Source organism: Oryzias latipes, chromosome 4 (assembly GCF_053564925.1).
Source record: "Oryzias latipes strain Hd-rR chromosome 4, Olatipes_Hd-rR_3.1".
In the NCBI taxonomy this organism is placed as follows: Eukaryota; Metazoa; Chordata; class Actinopteri; order Beloniformes; family Adrianichthyidae; genus Oryzias; species Oryzias latipes.
In genome coordinates, this window is record NC_136240.1 from 1,873,678 (window position 1) to 1,891,466 (window position 17,789).

The window sequence follows — 17,789 nt, forward strand, 5'->3', positions numbered from 1 at the left end:
ATAAGAGGATAATTAGTCATGTGAGAAAGTTTGGTGACTAACCTTAGGATTGAACATTTTGATTAGACCATGATCCGGTTCCGGGTTACACAGCAGGACGCGTGGCGTGCCTCTCTGTGAATACTACTATCTTCAAATTACTTAAAAGGTAGATTTTCCCCAAAAAAGAGAGCTGACCATGCCCCAGAAGAAACACCAGGAATACGAAGACCTCAAAAAGACTCTTATTATTCAAGAAACGCTGAAAAGTTTTATGGAAAAAGTGTCGGCTAAGCTAACGCCACTTTGGGAAATGATGGAAGAGTTACGAACATTTCGGGCTCAAAACGAGCAGCGAGAAAACCGGGTCGAGATTCTGGAGAAAAGACTGTACGATGTGGAACAGCAAGTAAGGATGAATAATGTAATTCTCACTGGAGTACCAATCAAGCCTCAAGCGAAGCTGAATGCAGCAGGAGCCAGCACTGCTAATGCTAGCGCTAGCGTAGCTGGCAGTGCTAATACGGAGATCGATGCAGTGTCTTTGGAGCAGCAAATACATTCATTTCTCACATCTAAAGGGATTTCCCTGGATCTCAATACCATCGAGACCTGCCACCTGCTCCCCAGGAGAAAGGAGACGGATAAACCAGCGATCCTCATCAGGTTTGTGAATCACAAACACAAGCTAGCTTTGATGACCCAAAGGAAACAACTGAAAGGTTCGGCTGCTAATCTAAACGACCATCTGACCAGAAGGAATGCTGAAATCTCAAAGCATGCACGGCTTCTCAGGAAGCGTAAGCAGATTGAGAACACTTGGGTTAAAGGCTGCAGGATTTACGTCAAACCGCTCGGTCCAGAGGACCGGTCCAAGGTTCTGGTGGTGAACACCATGAAGGACTTTGAGAAGTGGTTGATCACGGTCGTCTGAAACAACATGGAGTAATAAACCAAAGAGCCAAATAATTTCAAGAAATATGACACGTGGATTCATCACTTTCTCCATACGTCTGACGTCACCTGAATAACAGCAGAGTTTTGACCTGCAGACAACTAGACCTCAACTTTCACCGTCGCTGATATCAGCTGAAGAAGGATATGGACCTGAGTCTAATGTCTGCAGTCATAACATCGAAGAGAACTATTAACTCTGTTTTGATCCCAGAAGAACGGCTGTTATCAGTAAAAGAAGAAATGCCAACCTTGGACAATCGACAGTTATGGACCCTTTTTACTTTTCCCCTACAGCATTACTTTATTATAAAAAATAAAAATAAAAATACAAAAAAAAAAAAATTAAAAAAAGTAAAACAAATGATTAATCACTTATTGAAAATTGTTAAATTGATTGACTTTTAATGATATTACTTCACTTTCTCCAAAAATTGAAAAATTGATAAATTGATTCAAAATTCTTTCCTAATGTAGCATAATTTTGCACATGTTTTTAACTTTTGATACTTGATGAAATTTTGCTATGAAAATTCCTGAAACAGTGTTGTGTCTACTTTACTGATATAGTATTATGTTTTATTCATATGAATGGCTTTTATAAGTAACATAATCTGCATATATTTCAGATGACTGATCTGCATTTGCCATGTTGATTTCTAAAATAGTTATTACTGATGTAATACTTAAGTAATTCATCTTTGTCATGTGCTTTATCGATATCTTATGATTTTTAATTCTGTCTGATAAAAACTGGGAACCGGATATTGATAATTCGTGTAATAAAATGGTTATAGTATAACAGGGTGGGATTATATAAGTTCGCTTCCTTCCACTCCCTTTCAAGCAAAATTTAATAATATGTCTAATTATCTTAAGTTTGATTAGTTACTGTATGAATGTATAACTGATGATTATATTGCTGTTGTGTATTATTTCTACTTAATTGCTTGAAATAAACCATTTCAAATCAAATCAAATCAAATTAGATGTGGTTCATATCTCCATTAAAAATTCTTACAAATAAATGATGACTTTCTTTTAATAAGTTGTAACATTATTCACAATAGGATTCACAATTAGCTCACATCACTTGAACCATTTACTAGTTTTGGTTATTCTTTTTTTAGAGATTATGGGAATATTTTTTTGACCTCTAAAGGTCTGGCGTTTATTTAAATTGACATTATATTTTAGGTTTTAGTAACATTATTTAATCCTGATTAACTGGAGCCCTGTCAAAGAGAAAATTAAAAAAGGCATTGTCACAACGAGCAGTTGTCACATTAAAAAAAACAGTAGGAAAAGGTCTGGGTGGATGTTAAAATGAAAATGCAATCCCCTCTGCATTTTCGTAATTATTAATTATGACACAGAATAATAGATTTTTAAGTATAAAATGAAAAAGCAATTTGAAGTATCAATTTTTCATTTTATGCAGTTACATTTTGAAAACTAAAAAGCATTTCTGTTTTTGTGTAGTTTTAATTATGCTACAGAATCGCTTCCATAATGTCTGAGTAAAGGAGTAGCCAATCAGAAAAGTGTCTTCGCCTTGTCGGGTTTGATTGACAGACAGACTCATTCTGCTGAAAAAAGCTCTTCATGAAACAAATATGCCATTCTGAAAAACAGCAATGTGAAATAAAAACAAAGATATTTTGTAAAATATTGATTTTGAAATCTTAGATTCTGAAAAAGCCATAGAGTCATAATACTATTCAACATGATTAAAAAATAATACTTTAAAATGCTGTTTTAGAGTAATGAACAGTTTTTAAAAGTAAGATGAAATATATTTAATAATATTGTGGCTAATTTAAAATCTGTGTGCAGGCTTTTCACAATTTCATGATTTTTTTTCAATACATTTATGAGAGATTTATTGTTTGTGTGATTGCACAATTTATTTAATTAAATAATTATTTATTTAATTATGAACAGTTTAGGACTCCATAATTTTATTATGCACTGACCACGTGTTCTTATTCTTTAGTCTAAAATTTGTATCATCCATGTGTAAATGTCAATTTGTGAGTTTTTTTGGTTGCTGAAGTGAATATTGATAAATAAAACAAACAAAACCAGAACTATTACATTTTGCAGTTATGGCTTGTGACAAAAACAACAGGATATATTGCAGCTACCTTTTAACTGTCCAAAAGGGTAAAGCCTAAACAAAAATGCATTTGAAATGTAGTTCCTAGAGGAGGGAACGGAAATCTTTTTCTAGGTACTTTTTCTTAGTTCCGAGGTAAATGGATCTTTCCAACAGCAGGTTGTCTCTGACGCTCCTCCCTCGCTGCCCGCCCGCGCCTGTCTGCATCCTCTGCAGCATGCGGACACGCACATGTGCGCCTCTCTCGCAGCCGATTGTCTGAGCCTGTGGCTGTCCAGGATTTACAAACTTCGCCTAGAGTTAAAAAAAAAAAAAGAAAAAAAACCCAACAGCAACAGGACCTTTTTTTTTTTGTTCTTTCAGGGTTATCATCCCTTAACTCTCTGTGGATCATTTTCTGAACTTTTGATGAGGACTTTGGTGTCGCCTCTTGTCCGATGATGGCGCGGGCAGTTTCAGTTTACTCACTTATAATAACGCTGGACATCATTTATATTGCAGGTAAGAAAAAAATAAGAAAACGAATGATTGTTTTCTTTTGAAAGACCAGATTATGTTTTGTTGTAGATTTTCTCTCATTTTCATGTAGTGGTTTTGTTCATCTGCATCCAGCTTTTGTAACTTTTGAAAGAAAAGGTGCACAACTCCTTCCTTGTTTATTTATTTACTGCATTTGTAGCTATTTCTGTCTTTTTTAGTTGATTTCTTCTCTTGCTTTTTGTTTTTTTTATTGTGAAATGTTTGACATGTTAGTTATTTTAATTCAATTCATTTCAAGTAACTCAGATTTGAACAAAAATAACAGTTTGGCCTATTGGTTGTATCATTATTCATGAATAGAGCAAGCACAGAGTTTGAAATTGTGATGTTTGGGGTCATTTTAGACAAACAGTCCCTGGCCTCATTGGTAATTTCACCCAGGTCTTTTTTTTCTCCATACAATGCATGTTTTAAGGCCTCACAGGGAGGAGGTGGCGGGCAGCCTGTATCCTCAGAAACAGGAACTCCACCTAGGCCACACTGTGCTGAACTATTGAGCCTGACCCAACCCATCTCCCCCCATTTCCTGTTTTGACACAACTTTGCCATTTTTTGCAGGAATGGAAAAGTGACCCTATCCAAATCCAGTTCCAAAACAATCTCATTTTGAGATGTTTTCCTTTTGAAATCTGTTTCTCTTTCAAAACATATTTAATCCCAAGATCATTTGGAAAGGATTTTCTAAGCGTCATGAAGCATGGTTATGTGGGATACTCCCATCCCTGCTGACTGTGACTTGTTCTTGCAGCCATCGACCTGCGGTTCATGTCTGATCCACCAACTCTTAACATAAATGGCACACATCGGATGAACAAATCAGACAACCTGGAACTGATTTGCAGGTATGAGTGGATACATCCCGCTGCCGTTCTTTTCTTCAGCCTCCAGAACATCCAACTCCGAACTTTCTTTGCAGAGGTCGGCAGTATGTGAGGTGGTTGACCCCCCCAACAAGCACTCACTTCTCCATCAGGGACTGCAGCGGGTCAGGATTTTTCTGCTCAGCGCTGACCATTACCAATGCAACTGTCAATGAAACAGGAGAGTACCACTGCTCGTACCCAGACCTGAAGGCTGAAGATGGCAAGAAAGCAGTTTACGTCTTTGTCCACGGTAAAACTCCTATAGTTGCCTTCACCATGACGGCACTCCCACTCCCTCAGTGAACGTAAATGTCTGACGCTTGGGTTTTATTTCAGATCACAGGGTGCCGTTTGTTCCATCTGAGAAGGAATACGAGGTGGTATTCATCCGTGAAGGGGAGCGGGTAGTCATACCATGCAGAGGCTCACTAGAAAACCTTAATGTTACTCTAAACATTGTAAGGAAAAGCTATTTGTCTTTTCTCATTGTGAAATTACATTGTTCACTAGGATAGAGACATTTCTGTGGATCCTAGGCTGCAGAACAACCTAGAATGTTCCAATTCATGAAGGTTTTGTTGTGTCCACAGACACAGAGGAGAGATTCAGCCTTATAAAACACTTACTAGAGGGTCTGTGTAAAGCCATGACAACTAGTTCTGAAATTTAACCAGTGAAACATTTTGTAAGAAAGTCAAAGTTTTATCAGAGAAATTTTCAATTAAAATTAAACTCTGATCATCTTTTCATCTATTTTCAAAGTGCTCCCTTGGCCTGAATTTAGGATTTTGCCGTTTTTAGTCATAATCAGAAAACCTTTGTCATTTTGTAGGACAACAAAAATGTCAAACAATATTGAAGCTATCCAGCCATACAATTTGGAGTCCGATTCCAGCTCAGATGAGGAAAACAGACGTTCGTGGATCCGTTTGTCTGCAAATGGATGCATCAGAATGGAGCAGAGCAGCGAGCTTGTGGCCTGCCAGCTGTAGCACCTACTGTACATCACTGCTACAGGCATTTTTAAATGACAAATTTTGGTCTGCATCTGATTCAAAATTTAAATATTAGAAATGTAATTTTAAGTTTAATTTTCTTTATATATGTCATCCCTCATCAGAAAAAAGCTACAAGAACATGTGAAAAACACCAAAAACCTGATTTTCAATGGACCGGGTCTTAAAAGTCCAAATTCCTCTAGTGATTCCTTAAGTTCAGGAATTAATTAGAATTTTTATTTTTGTCTTTTTCCAACAATGTCCCAGTGTTTGTTCAGGAGGCCTTCTGCTTGCTTACATACTGTACATAGTGTCTAACAGACATTGGGGCAGTAATAGCTGCTGTTAGCAGCTTTTTGTTAACATTTACAGGACAACAAGAGGTCTGTCACGCTACTTTACTCTGTAAAAACCCATACATGCCTGATCATATTTTCCTTTTCTTTTCTTTTTTGTCAAAACCTATATATTCCTGTATCTGTCAGAAGTATCCGACCAAAGAGCTTCATCCTGATGGCAAAGACTTGGTGTGGGATGCCAAGATGGGCTTCATTGTGCCCACTCATCTTATCAGCTATGCTGGTGTGGTGTCCTGCCAGACCCGGATTGGAAATGAGACTTTCAAGTCTCCTCTGTACATTGTGGCTGTCGTGGGTGAGACTAAATCTTAAATCAGAGCTGAGCTGAATTTTCTATTGAGTGAACAAACCCAGAAAAATGTTTTTTTTCTGAAAGTGCTGTGTGTAAAAGTGGATTGCATCTGAAGTCTCAGGAGAACAATAGGCTGTCTGCCGACTGCCTTCCCTCCCTTTTCCGCAGGATACAAGATTCATGACCTCACCCTGACCCCTGTGCAGCAGAGGCTGGCTGTAGGGGAGCAGCTGGAGCTCATCTGCACTGCCAACACCGAGCTCAACGTAGGCATTGAATTCAACTGGACCCACTCGGGAGGGGCCCTGGTGAGTCTCACGCCTCACCCTCCCCTAATCCTCCACCCCCCACACCAGACACATTTTTGGTGAAAACGCTTCAGTGACGTTCATACCAGAACTCCGGGTTCTCACTTCCTTGTCTTTTTTAAAATATTTGTGACATTTTGCTTCCAAGCATCTGTCAGTTTATTGTGTGCCTCTAGGTCAAGGGTCCAACCTGAACCTCTCAAAGAGCCACTTCCATCAGTTTCCCACAGAAATGAAGGCACAGGGAGCCGCAACACTAGGGGTGTTAGAAAAAAATCGGCGATATATCGTGATAGTTCATTTGGCAATGCTTGTATTGATTAAAATACTATCAGGATATTCATTCAATTATTCATTTAATTATTTATGAGCGTTATGTTTCTTTGAACTGTTGTCCATTTTCCACAATCTTGAATAGACTTTTCTGTCTGTCAAACACCCAGAGTTAAGATGAGTGAGATGATGGAAACAAATTCACTTTGATGCAGACTCCATTCTATTTATTTATTTCTTTAAATCCAGTAAACCCAATAAATTATATTAATTTTATGGATGACAACTATTTTTTATTAGGAAGCAGCTGTTGCGGATCTGGAATCATCAGCAGTGAGTCTGAGCCCCGCCTCCGCCTCTCTACCTGTTCACATCCTCTGCAGCTCCAAGTTGTTTTCCCCCGCATGCAGCTCATGTAGTGTGTAGCTTTCCACAGAGTCCGTTGTTAGACCGTGGAACAAGTGAACAAAACAATGAAGCTCAGAGACGTGAGTCTTTCTGCCCTTTTTCAGCAGTTTTCACACTACTTCTCCCATGATGCATTGGCTTAAAGGGACAGTGTCCCAGCGCACAATGAGTTGTCCTTGTGAAACGTCTTGAAACCACAGCAAACAAACAAACAGTTTCTAAATTTTTCTAATTTAACCTTTATTTCATCTCTTAGAAAAAAAACAGCCACAACTTCCTGCTTTTTCTGCCACATTTATCACAAAAATCCACGTGAGATTGCGGGGGGGGGGGGGGGGGGGGGCGGCTGTCGATCAATACAGACCATGAATTCCTGCTTTTTTTTTTTTTTTTGGATCGTGGTGTGCTGCGGGATTTTTGTCAAGGTTAAAGTGTGCCGTGGCTCAAAAAAGGTTGAAAAACACTGATCTACACAGACAGCGCAACATGGTCAAAGGTCAAGAGGCAGCTGAGATGTTTTAAATGCAAACATGGAGAGATGTTCCACATCAAAAAATATACAGTGTTACCTTGTTTATCACAGGGTTAGGTTCTAAAAATAACCAGCGATAGGTGAACTACAGATGTTTTAAGGATGTAAAAATCTTCACTACATACTTTATCCATGTTTCTTAGACAGAAATGAACACTTTTACAGTTTTCTCTTTTGTTTAAATTCTCAATGTTCAAACCTTCATGGAAAAAATGTCCAGTTTTATAGAATGAAAACAAATTACTGATCACAATGAATATTTATGTAAATACGGAAAGCTGAACTATTTCAGCTGTCCTTATGGCACGGAGGAGATTGATCGACAAGGTCAACAGGATGCAGAACACAGTGCACTGTTAAATAAACAAAGCATGCAAAGTTGCACTGAAAAAACATCTCAAAAATAGTGAGACCACAAAAAGTAAACCACATATAGTGAGGGAACACTGTACATTAGTTCAAGAAATTCACATTTAAACAAAGTTATTTCTTGTGTCCTGCTAACTCAGAACTCCGGGAAACTCCACACGATTCCCCACAAGAAGAAGCTGTGGAACTCTCTGGAGCTTTCCAATACTCTTATTGTGGAGAACGTGACAACGGAACACTCTGGAGAATTCATCTGCACGGCATCCAGCGGGCAGATGGATGAAAGTGCCTCTGCATACGTCAAAGTCTACGGTAGGTGCACTGGACAATTAAAATGGATTAACAAAAATGCTTTTCCATTCACACAATGTAACTGCATCAATTGACTCAGAAATAAATGAAATGATCAAGAAAATGGTTTTGACATTTCATTTTCAAAAAGTTCTCTAGTAAATGTGTACCAAAATTCAACTAGAAATATCTAAGTTGATAATTAAAATTGGATTAACAGAAATGCTTTTTCTTTTTCACAATGTAACTGGATCAATCGACTCAAAAATAAAATGAAAAATCAATCCTCCAAAATGTTTCTCTACTTGAACAGCTCCCAGTCTTTGACGTGATTAAAGCGATAATGCAAAGAGGGGATTGCACTCCCCCGGAGTGCACACCGTAACAAAACCCCCTTCCCTGCCCACAAACACGAAGCTATGAGTCCGGCTGCACTGATCAGAGTCATACTTCGCTCGCCTGGAGCAGCCGGCCGGCCGGCCGGCCGTCCTGTTTGCGCTACAAAGCCTTCCCTGGAGCAGCACACCGAGTGAACACTGACATCATTGCCCTGCCTCCCTCATGGAACAGCTGATTGGAAAGGATTTATGCAACAGTTTTTGCATGGTGGATGTGAAAATGAAAATGCAATCCCCTCTTTGCATTAATGCTTTAATTATGTCACAGAATGGGGGTGTTAAAGTGGAAAAGCATTTTGGAGGATTGATTTTTTATTTTACTTTTGAATCAATTGATGCAGTTACATTGTGAAAAGGAAAAAGCATTTTTTTAATCCATTTTAATCATCTACTTAGATACAGTATTTCTAATTGAATTTTGGTACACATTTACTAGAGAACTTTTTGAAAATGAAATGTCAAAAAACATTTTCTTTGTCATTTTAATAAAGTGACAGACTGAGCGGTGAAGAAGAAGAAAAAAACTGTTTAGCAGATTTATTTTTCATCTAATTTTTGAGTCAATTACGTAGCTTTATTGTGCAAATGAAAAAACATTCAGGTATTAACTTCTATTTTGAATGATGAGACAGAAATGCTTCCATAGAGCAGGGGTGACCTGGTCTATAATACAGCTCATGCTGGGGCACCTGACGGTTTTCCTTACTACACACAAAAGCTTGGACATAGTTTAGTGTCAATAACAAAGCATCTCATCTTGGCTGGATGAATTTATCAGTTGCTGAAGTCTTATTTGCACAGTTTTTCCTTCCATGAACTTCCATAAGATCAACATTTTCAAACAATTCAAATAAATATGAATAATTATGTTGTTATTTTCCTGCAGAAAAGCCTTTCATTGAAATGAAGGAACCCTGGCCAAAGGTCTGGGAAGTAACGGTGGGAGCTCAAGCAAGTTACCCTGTCAGGTACTCTGCGTACCCTGAACCCAGCTTTAAATGGTATGTTCATGTAGCAGTGGCAGTTTGTCATCAGTTGTGTGTCATAAACAGTTCTTTTATTACACATGAAAAAGCTGCACATTGCACATTTTTGTACCATTATTCTGTTTAGGTTAAAAGATGGCCTAGTACTTAAGGAGAGTTACAGAATCAAACAGAAGAGCGACGCTCTGGTCTTCCGTGGCGGAGTCATGGAGGCAGATGAAGGAAACTACACATTGATCCTAAGCAATAAGGTCACAAAAGAGGAGCAGAGATCCTCTTTCCAGCTGCTGGTCAATTGTATGAAAGATGACTTCTCTTCTGTTTTGTTCCTGAGCTTCTGAAAATGTCATAGTGATGATTTCTTTTTTCCTTCAGTGCCTCCTCGTATTATTGAGAAAGAAGTTCCAGTGGACATGTATTCATATGGTGGGAGCCCTGATCTGACATGTACCGCCCGTGGATTTCCCATTCCTGAGAGCATTCAGTGGCAGTGGATGCCTAAGGAAGACTGCAGGGAAACCTTTGTGTAAGTCGTTTTTGTGTGTGTGTGTGAAAACCAGTAAACACTGGATTTCTTCCTTTTTTGTTTCTGTGCCGTGATCACATGCCTCGTCATCATTTATTGTCATGAGGTTGGCAAAAACAATAGAGGTTGTTGACAAAAACAAGAAAAAAGACAATGAGGGGCACTCTGACCCTGATGGAGATCAGCGGATGTGATTCGGTCTCTTCAAAATGTTCGATTTTAGAAGACATCAGACTTTCTTGCACAAATCTTTGTTCTGTCTGGGCCAGTTGTTTGAGATCGGAGCTCCAAAGTCTGCAGCCTGCACATTTCTGCAGTGACACAACTGCCTGCTCAGTGACTCCTGCAAGGGTTGAATGGGTGTTGATAGAGAGGAGGTTTGTTCTTTCGTGCGTAAGTGGCCACTTTGACCAGAGAAGACCATGCAGCAGCTTCCTTATCTTCTGCCTGCACATCCCAGAGTTTCCTTCGTCCTGATCCACATTTCCTGTTGTTCCTGTAGCTCTTTCAAAATGAAAAAAAAAGAAAATAAAACGCCCTAGTGTACAATTTCGAAATAGAATGACTTGGTTTCAAGAAATACACTTTAAATATAGTGAACTTTCTCTTATCGGCAAAAATGATCGAAAAAAATGAGGGAAAAATTCCCATCATATTTAAAAACAAGACGACATCCCAATAAAATGTTTGCACACTGCAAAAACTGAATTGTAATAAATTAAAAAGACCATTGTTCTAATGTCTTCTTTTCTGTCTTGCGTAAAAATAATCTCATCACGAGTGTTTTTCAATAGCAAAATAATTTTATTGACTAGACCTTTTTTTTTTTTAATTACAATTCTTGGTAAGATCATTTTTCTTACCCCACTTAACTGGCAGATTTTTTTTAATGCTTATTCAAATAATTTTTTTTTCATATTTTAAGATTATATTACTTACTTCTAGAGGGGTTGTTTTTGTAGTTACCAGGTGTTATATTAAATTTACTAAGTTTATTTTTATAGCAGTTACGAAAAAATAAGTGGCAAGATTAAGAGTTGGTTAATGAACTAAGCTGAGGCTAGCCCAGTTTTTTGGAATGAATCATGAAAATGGTATTCCAGCTTGGTTTTCCGTGTCCGTTTTTATTGCATCAGGCCCGGAGTGATAAAGCCTGAGGTGGTGGATAAGTGCAAAAACTGGAGAGATATCAGCAACAGCAGTGGGTACAACCATATAGAGAGGACTACAACTGACATCGATCCTCACGCAAAGGTAAACCACTGACTGATAACCGCAGGTTACAATCACTTCTCTACCAATCATCATTTTAGGTGTGTGTTGGGCATTTTTATCTTTTAAAGAATGTTAACAAATACATTTGATTCACTTTTTAGAAAATTGTAAGCACTTTAAGGATCCGGAACGCAGACACCCACTCACTCTACAGATGCATGGCTTCTAATAAAGTTGGGAAGGACAATCGGATAATCATTTTCCGTGTGACAAGTAAGCATTATGCTCCTTCATCCCTTCTTGTTGCATACATGTGCTTTATAACACATTTTTTTCATTTGCTTTCTGATAGGCAACCTTGAAGTGAGTATGTATCCATCTGATAAGCCCTTGGAGGAGGACAATGTGGCTCTGAGGTGCAAGGCGGACAAACTGATCTACACCAACCTCACCTGGTTCCTTGCGGCTAATGTGTCCAAGTCAGAGCGGGATGCGCCGATTCAGCCGTGTCACTCCATGACCCTTCAGCCGGTCCCCGTGTCACAAGCTGTGCTGCCCACACAGCAGGGAACCAACATCACCTTGGAGCTAATGCTGCCCAATGCATCCTTTCAGGATGAGGGCCTCTATGCCTGCCAGGTGGTGAACATAAAGACTGGGGTGAAAACGTGCCTTCTGCTGCGTCTGTCTCTAAGAGGTTCCTGCTTTACACATCTTTTGCAAACATGCAGAGTCTTGAGGGGTCTAACATCAGTTTTTCTATGACTTCAGATCTCATGGCTGCAAGAATTCGCAATAATTTTACTGACCAGAAAGTAAATGTTAGTGCCACCATTACTCTCCACTGTGATGCCTTTGGGATACCCAACCCAACAGTGGTGTGGACCAAAAACAATAACACGGTGGTGGAGGGGTCTGGTGGGTTTTGCTCTCATCTAGTTCTTCTTTTGTGATTTTATATGTCTCCCTAATAAATTCCCTGTTGCCCTCAGGTGTGATATTGAACCAGAACAACCTGACAATCCAGCGTGTGAAACAGCAGGACAGCGGTCTGTACACCTGCACTGCCTGCAACAGCAGAGGCTGCGACACCTCCCAGGCTGTCTTGACTGTTGAAGGTCAGTGTAACCTTAAACTCTTACATATGCATCTCATTTCCTGCTTTTGCACATCACAGTATTGAAGCAAATGCTTTAAATTACCATTTTCCTAAATTACCACTCTTCCCATCATGTAAACCTTTCCCTTCATTCTTGCTTATGCTTTTATCAGACTTGCCACCTGACAGCTCCGTCCTCTCCAGCTTGCTTACAGATAGCAGAAGATAGATTCTGCATAACTAAGAATAAAAATTTGATGGAGGTTAAGATTGAGAAATTGGAGGTTTAACTGTAACTTTGAAATCAGGACTACACTTAGACTGCAGACAAACCTGGATCAGATCAGAATCAGAAGTACTTTATTGATCCCACACGTGGGAAATGTGTGCGTTACTGTAGCAAGTAAACATAAGAGAAAAAAGAACAAGATAAAAACAATAATATAAAAAAGAAAAATGTAGCATGAATGTAAACAAACAAGACCATTTACAAACAGGTAACAATGTGCAAAAAAAGAGCAGATATATGAAGAATTAAACATCTCTGGATAAGCATTTAGTGAAGGACATAATGTCTCAGGGTAGCCTCAAACAAGGTTATGACATGGTTGTCTTTCTTTGTGACCTCAGGCTTTCAGATACTACTACAAGCTTGTGGTTTTTCTTTGTGGTCACATTTTTGTTGTCTTTTTGTGAAAGCTCTCTTTGTGGTTTTGCTGTCCACTATCTCTAGCATGCATGTCATTGAACAAAAGCTCGGCACTGAGGCACAACTAATCCTCTGGCACCTGGGCTTGTGCCCAGTTGGACAGTTCTGTGATTCATCTGAGGACGTCGCAAATGTGTTTCATAGCTGAGAATGAATGACAACCTAAAAGCTCATGGAAACAAATTCAAGATGAAAGTCTGACAATAGAGGTCCTTCAAATCACATGACACGATTAAAATGTTTGATATCAAAGAGACAGAATAGAAATAGCTTTTTGTACCCATGGAAGTTGGACCAAATAATGCACGTCCTCCTGGGATTTTTGAAATTCAAACAATGAAGAGACTGTGGGACAAAGAGAGAGGCCAGCCCTTCCCCAACGCCACTTGTACCCTCTCTCTGTGCTTCTCAGTCCCGAGCAGAAGGACACAACCCAAAACAAACAACTGCTGTGACTGGAAGCAGCGCTTACGTGACCCTGTCCGCGTCTGCACTGTGGTCCAGTCACAGGAAGTAAGACTCCTAAGAAAGAAAGCAGCACAAAAGAAACTTCCTATGCATAACATTCGTGTCACAAACTTACAAGTACAGTACTTTCTGACAGACCCACTCCAATGAAAATGTTATGTTTGGTGTTTTTAACATGTTTTTGTACCATTTTTCTGATGGTGGACATATATAAAGAAAATTAGGATTAAAATTGCATTTCTGACATTTCTTTAATAAAATCGTGGTGAATCAGGTAGACAAAAAGCAGACAAAAAAACACTGTTGACTGTTGAAAAAATCTTGTAGCTGTGACATAGAAACTAAAATCATCAGGCCACAGTCTCCCTGCTCTTTTCCATTCTGATGCATTCACTTGCAGACAAATAGATCTGTGTATGTCTTTGTTTTCCTCGTCTGTGCTGGTATATGCTCAGATCTTCTTCTCCACAGACATTTCCACTTTGTTCATAGCTGGTCCTCCCAGGCCAGCTAAGAGACTTGGTCCCTCCAGCACATCCTGGGTCTTCACTAGAACCTCCCGGTGTGACATGCCAAGCTTGAAGTAGCTTATTCTATTCCAGCTGTTCTCACTTATCTGTGAGTTGCCCAGTGTAGAGTCTAACATGCAGTGGAAACAGGTTCAACTGCAATTATAAGCAAGCTCCTGCTCTGGTTTTACTGACCTTAGTAGAGGGCCCCAAACCCCACATTGCCATATCAATCCCCTCAATTAAAGACAGGATATAACGCTTTTTCCCAAATCCACAATGCCTGTGTGGTCTGGATGGGCAAACTCTCATGAACTCTCAAGCGTTGTCTAGAGCTGATTGCTGTTCATTTGTTCCTGGATGAAAATTGCCCTGTCCCTCAAAAATCAGAGGTTCGAACATGGACTCCTCTCCCATTCCCTAGAGTACACTTCCCAGGGATGCTAGAGAGTGTAATTTCCCGTAATTTGGGGTCCGGTTCTCTTTCTAGAAAAGAGGGACAACCACTAGTCTGCTTGTCCATAGGCATTGCCCTCGACTGCCATGCAATGTCGCAAAGGCATGTCACCTAGGACAGCTCAACAGCTTTAAGAGATTTAAGATTCTCAAGGCGGACTTCATTGACCTCCTAGGAGCTTTTTGACTTCCTTTGGGATTTCAGTTTTGGTGGTCTACGAGCGAATAAATACGTTCTACAAAGGAAAGTAAGGAACTCCTTAATGTGGTCCAGGGAGGGGGCTGTCAGGTTTCCTGCCTTAAATCTTCTCCTGCTTTCAAGCCCAGTCAATGTCACGCCCCCAAGAGTCATCCTCTCGACATTCTCAGAGGAAGAAGTGTTGGTAAGATTAAGGAGATCCCCAAAGTATTTCTTCCACTTAACTGTATTTTTAGAGGTCAGCACCTTACTATGTACACTGTAGAATGAACTGGGAGAGAACCTCTTCTCTTTGTTCCAGCCAGTCCTCTAGTTGCTGGTATTAACCAACCATCCATCCATCCATCCATCCATCCATCCATCCATCCATCCATCATTCAATACATCCAACTATTCCTTCAACCATCTATCTTCTATTCTCGCAGAATAGAAGCAGGGTCAGGGGGTTGCTGGATTTGATCCGAGTTACCCAGGCAAAGTCTGGGTTCAACCTGGACGTGTCCCCAGCCCAGTACAGAGCAAATGTGGAACAACACAGCCTTCTGTAAATTAAAATGAAGAGAATTGTTCTATTTCTGCACCTAGAGAAACACTTATAACTTTGTCTGAGTTCATTATTTTGGCAAGAAAAAGCTTCTGGCCATTTGTTCTGACTAGATAAACTGTCAGGTTTCTCACTCTCCAGATTCCTACAGTCCCTTCCTTTTAACCTCAACCAAAGTGCACTCATGCACAAACCAAACCAAAAGACAAACCTGATGAAAGGTTTTCCAAAATATATGTCACTTCTGTTATGAATTTCTGTTCCTCAAACATGTTATATGGTTATCTTGGGATTCTTTGTCAAATGTTTTTGTTTATGTGCCCTGCAGGTGCTGAAGAGAAGACTAATGTGGAGCTGATTGTTCCTATCGGGTCGGTGGTCATAGCCATGTTTTTCTGGTTGCTGATCGTCTTTGTTATCCGTGGCAGAAAGAAGGTAAGAAGTTCCTCATTTGTATCATTGTCATTCTTCTATAGCCACGCTCTTTTTTCCTTGAATTTTCCCTGAAGTAATCAAAATATGAAACAGAAGAATGCAAACATGGCGCTCCTACTCTGAGGGTGTGGGGTGTATGATTGATTAGAAGTGACTGTTCTGGCTCTCAGCGAGAGCTCTCCTTTGTGTTCAGAAACAGCATGTCCACTTTCAGCTCACATAAGTCACGTAGGCCCCACACTCTGACTGGGCCCCTTTTATGAGTTTTACTAGAAATCTTCAGGACGATTTGTTGTGAGTTCCCTTAATTAACCCTGGCTTTAATTAACTGCCTGTTTTTTAACTCTTCATCCTTGCTTCAGTCAAACGTGGATCTGAAAACTGGCTATCTGTCCATGATCCTGGACTCAGAAGACATGCCAATGGATGAACAGTGTGAAAGACTCACCTATGACGCTAACAAATGGGAGTTTCCTCGGGACAGACTTAAACTTGGTGAGACTCTGCTGTAACCCAGTCTCCTGAATTTCTGTTGCAGCTGAACACTTCCTTATGGAGATGGTGGGTTCAAGAGGCAGTTAGATACAGTTTTAAGTGTGACACAAAAAGGATGTAGACATAATGTGTTCACTTGTTTAAAAAAACAAGCCAGACTCAAAGGTGATCAAAACTTTCCTTATTTTTTAACCTGATGACTTATAATCATAGTCGTTATGGCTGATTGTCTGATTTGATGTTTTTAAATTAAATTAAATTAAAATCCCACAATAGGATAAAACATTCATAAAAACTAATCAGATTGGCACATTCTCTTCCGACCTCTGTCCTAATCGTTACACCGAATACCAGCTCAAACAAGCTTCTCCAGCACATTATTCATTACAACAAAGCCAAAACAAATGTGTGTTCGTGCAGAAGACATGCTGAAATAAAATAATATTAATCCCTTCATATGTCAACATGAAATCCAGGAATCCACTTTATTTAGCCTCCCTTGAACGGAGAAAAACACTGAAAAATATTTTTATACAGCTGGAAATAAAGTCAGGCATAAAAGAGTTAAATCTAAATTTCCTGAATAATGAAACTCATAGAAAACAGTAGGCAAGATATTTTTTAATATTTAAACTGCTGACTTCCAGTTAAATAAATGTATCGGTACAAAAGCTACACGATTTTTAGTACAAATAATATTTTAACCATTTTTTCTTAAATAATAAAACACTTTTTTTGAATCAAATTAATTTTGCCCCTGAAAAATATTTATAGTAATATAGGTAAGGTTTAAAATGTAATTTAAATGTTCCGCTTACCATCCTTCCTGGAGGTGATTCACTATGCAATAATTAATTCTTTATAAAGTTTAATTTTATATGTATTCAGTTTAAAAACATTTTCATCTCAAGGGGAAAGTAAGTTGTACATATAAGATTTTACAAGTGATTAAAAAGTCTTGACATTGTTCATTTTTAAAAAGGACTTACTGTAAGTGTTTAATAAGTAATAAGTTATGTCTTTTAAAAGAAGGCCTTTGGAGGTTTTCTGAGATCTAGCTGCAAGAAGTGTGCATAATAAAACAAACTGTGTGGTAAATGTTTTCAGAGGTTATAGGTAAATTAAACTAATGCATCATCCATTACTGTGCTGAGCTGCTGAACCTTTATTTTCTAAAATCAAACTCAGAAAACAGATATAATAGGTAATTTGTAAAAACTCTTTGCCTAAATATGTCATTGACGAAAATCGGACCTACTTTATCTGATTGGGGTCTTTTTTTATTTTCTTTAAAAACTTATGATAGTTGAGCTCTAAATGCAGTTTTCTTTAAATTCCTAATCTAAACTACAATAGAACATGATGACTGCTGAAGCAAAAGTTTGATCCTGAAAATAACACTGGCACCAGAGCCGGCCCTGGTCTTCTGGGGGCCCTAAGCGAAATTTAATTTTTGGGCCCTCCA

General features: G+C 39.0%; 1 protein-coding gene across 2 annotated transcripts in view; it reads left to right on the forward strand.

The window, feature by feature from the left end:
• The first annotated feature begins 3,251 nt into the window (after positions 1 to 3,251).
• Positions 3,252 to 17,789, forward strand: part of kdr (kinase insert domain receptor (a type III receptor tyrosine kinase)) — a 66,821-nt gene continuing 52,283 nt past the window's right edge. Inside the window, exons 1-17 of one of the 2 annotated variants that reach the window (XM_023953886.2) lie at positions 3,252 to 3,553; positions 4,341 to 4,434; positions 4,509 to 4,705; positions 4,792 to 4,913; positions 5,939 to 6,107; positions 6,273 to 6,412; positions 8,135 to 8,306; positions 9,570 to 9,684; positions 9,797 to 9,966; positions 10,045 to 10,195; positions 11,332 to 11,449; positions 11,572 to 11,683; positions 11,763 to 12,107; positions 12,182 to 12,328; positions 12,403 to 12,528; positions 15,723 to 15,829; positions 16,192 to 16,324. In XM_023953886.2, the coding sequence (XP_023809654.1) occupies positions 3,490 to 3,553; positions 4,341 to 4,434; positions 4,509 to 4,705; positions 4,792 to 4,913; positions 5,939 to 6,107; positions 6,273 to 6,412; positions 8,135 to 8,306; positions 9,570 to 9,684; positions 9,797 to 9,966; positions 10,045 to 10,195; positions 11,332 to 11,449; positions 11,572 to 11,683; positions 11,763 to 12,107; positions 12,182 to 12,328; positions 12,403 to 12,528; positions 15,723 to 15,829; positions 16,192 to 16,324 (2,482 nt within the window). In that variant the 5' untranslated portion in view covers positions 3,252 to 3,489. The remainder of the gene's footprint in view (positions 3,554 to 4,340; positions 4,435 to 4,508; positions 4,706 to 4,791; positions 4,914 to 5,938; positions 6,108 to 6,272; positions 6,413 to 8,134; positions 8,307 to 9,569; positions 9,685 to 9,796; positions 9,967 to 10,044; positions 10,196 to 11,331; positions 11,450 to 11,571; positions 11,684 to 11,762; positions 12,108 to 12,181; positions 12,329 to 12,402; positions 12,529 to 15,722; positions 15,830 to 16,191; positions 16,325 to 17,789) is intronic. The other variant, XM_023953887.2, reaches the window with a different exon arrangement.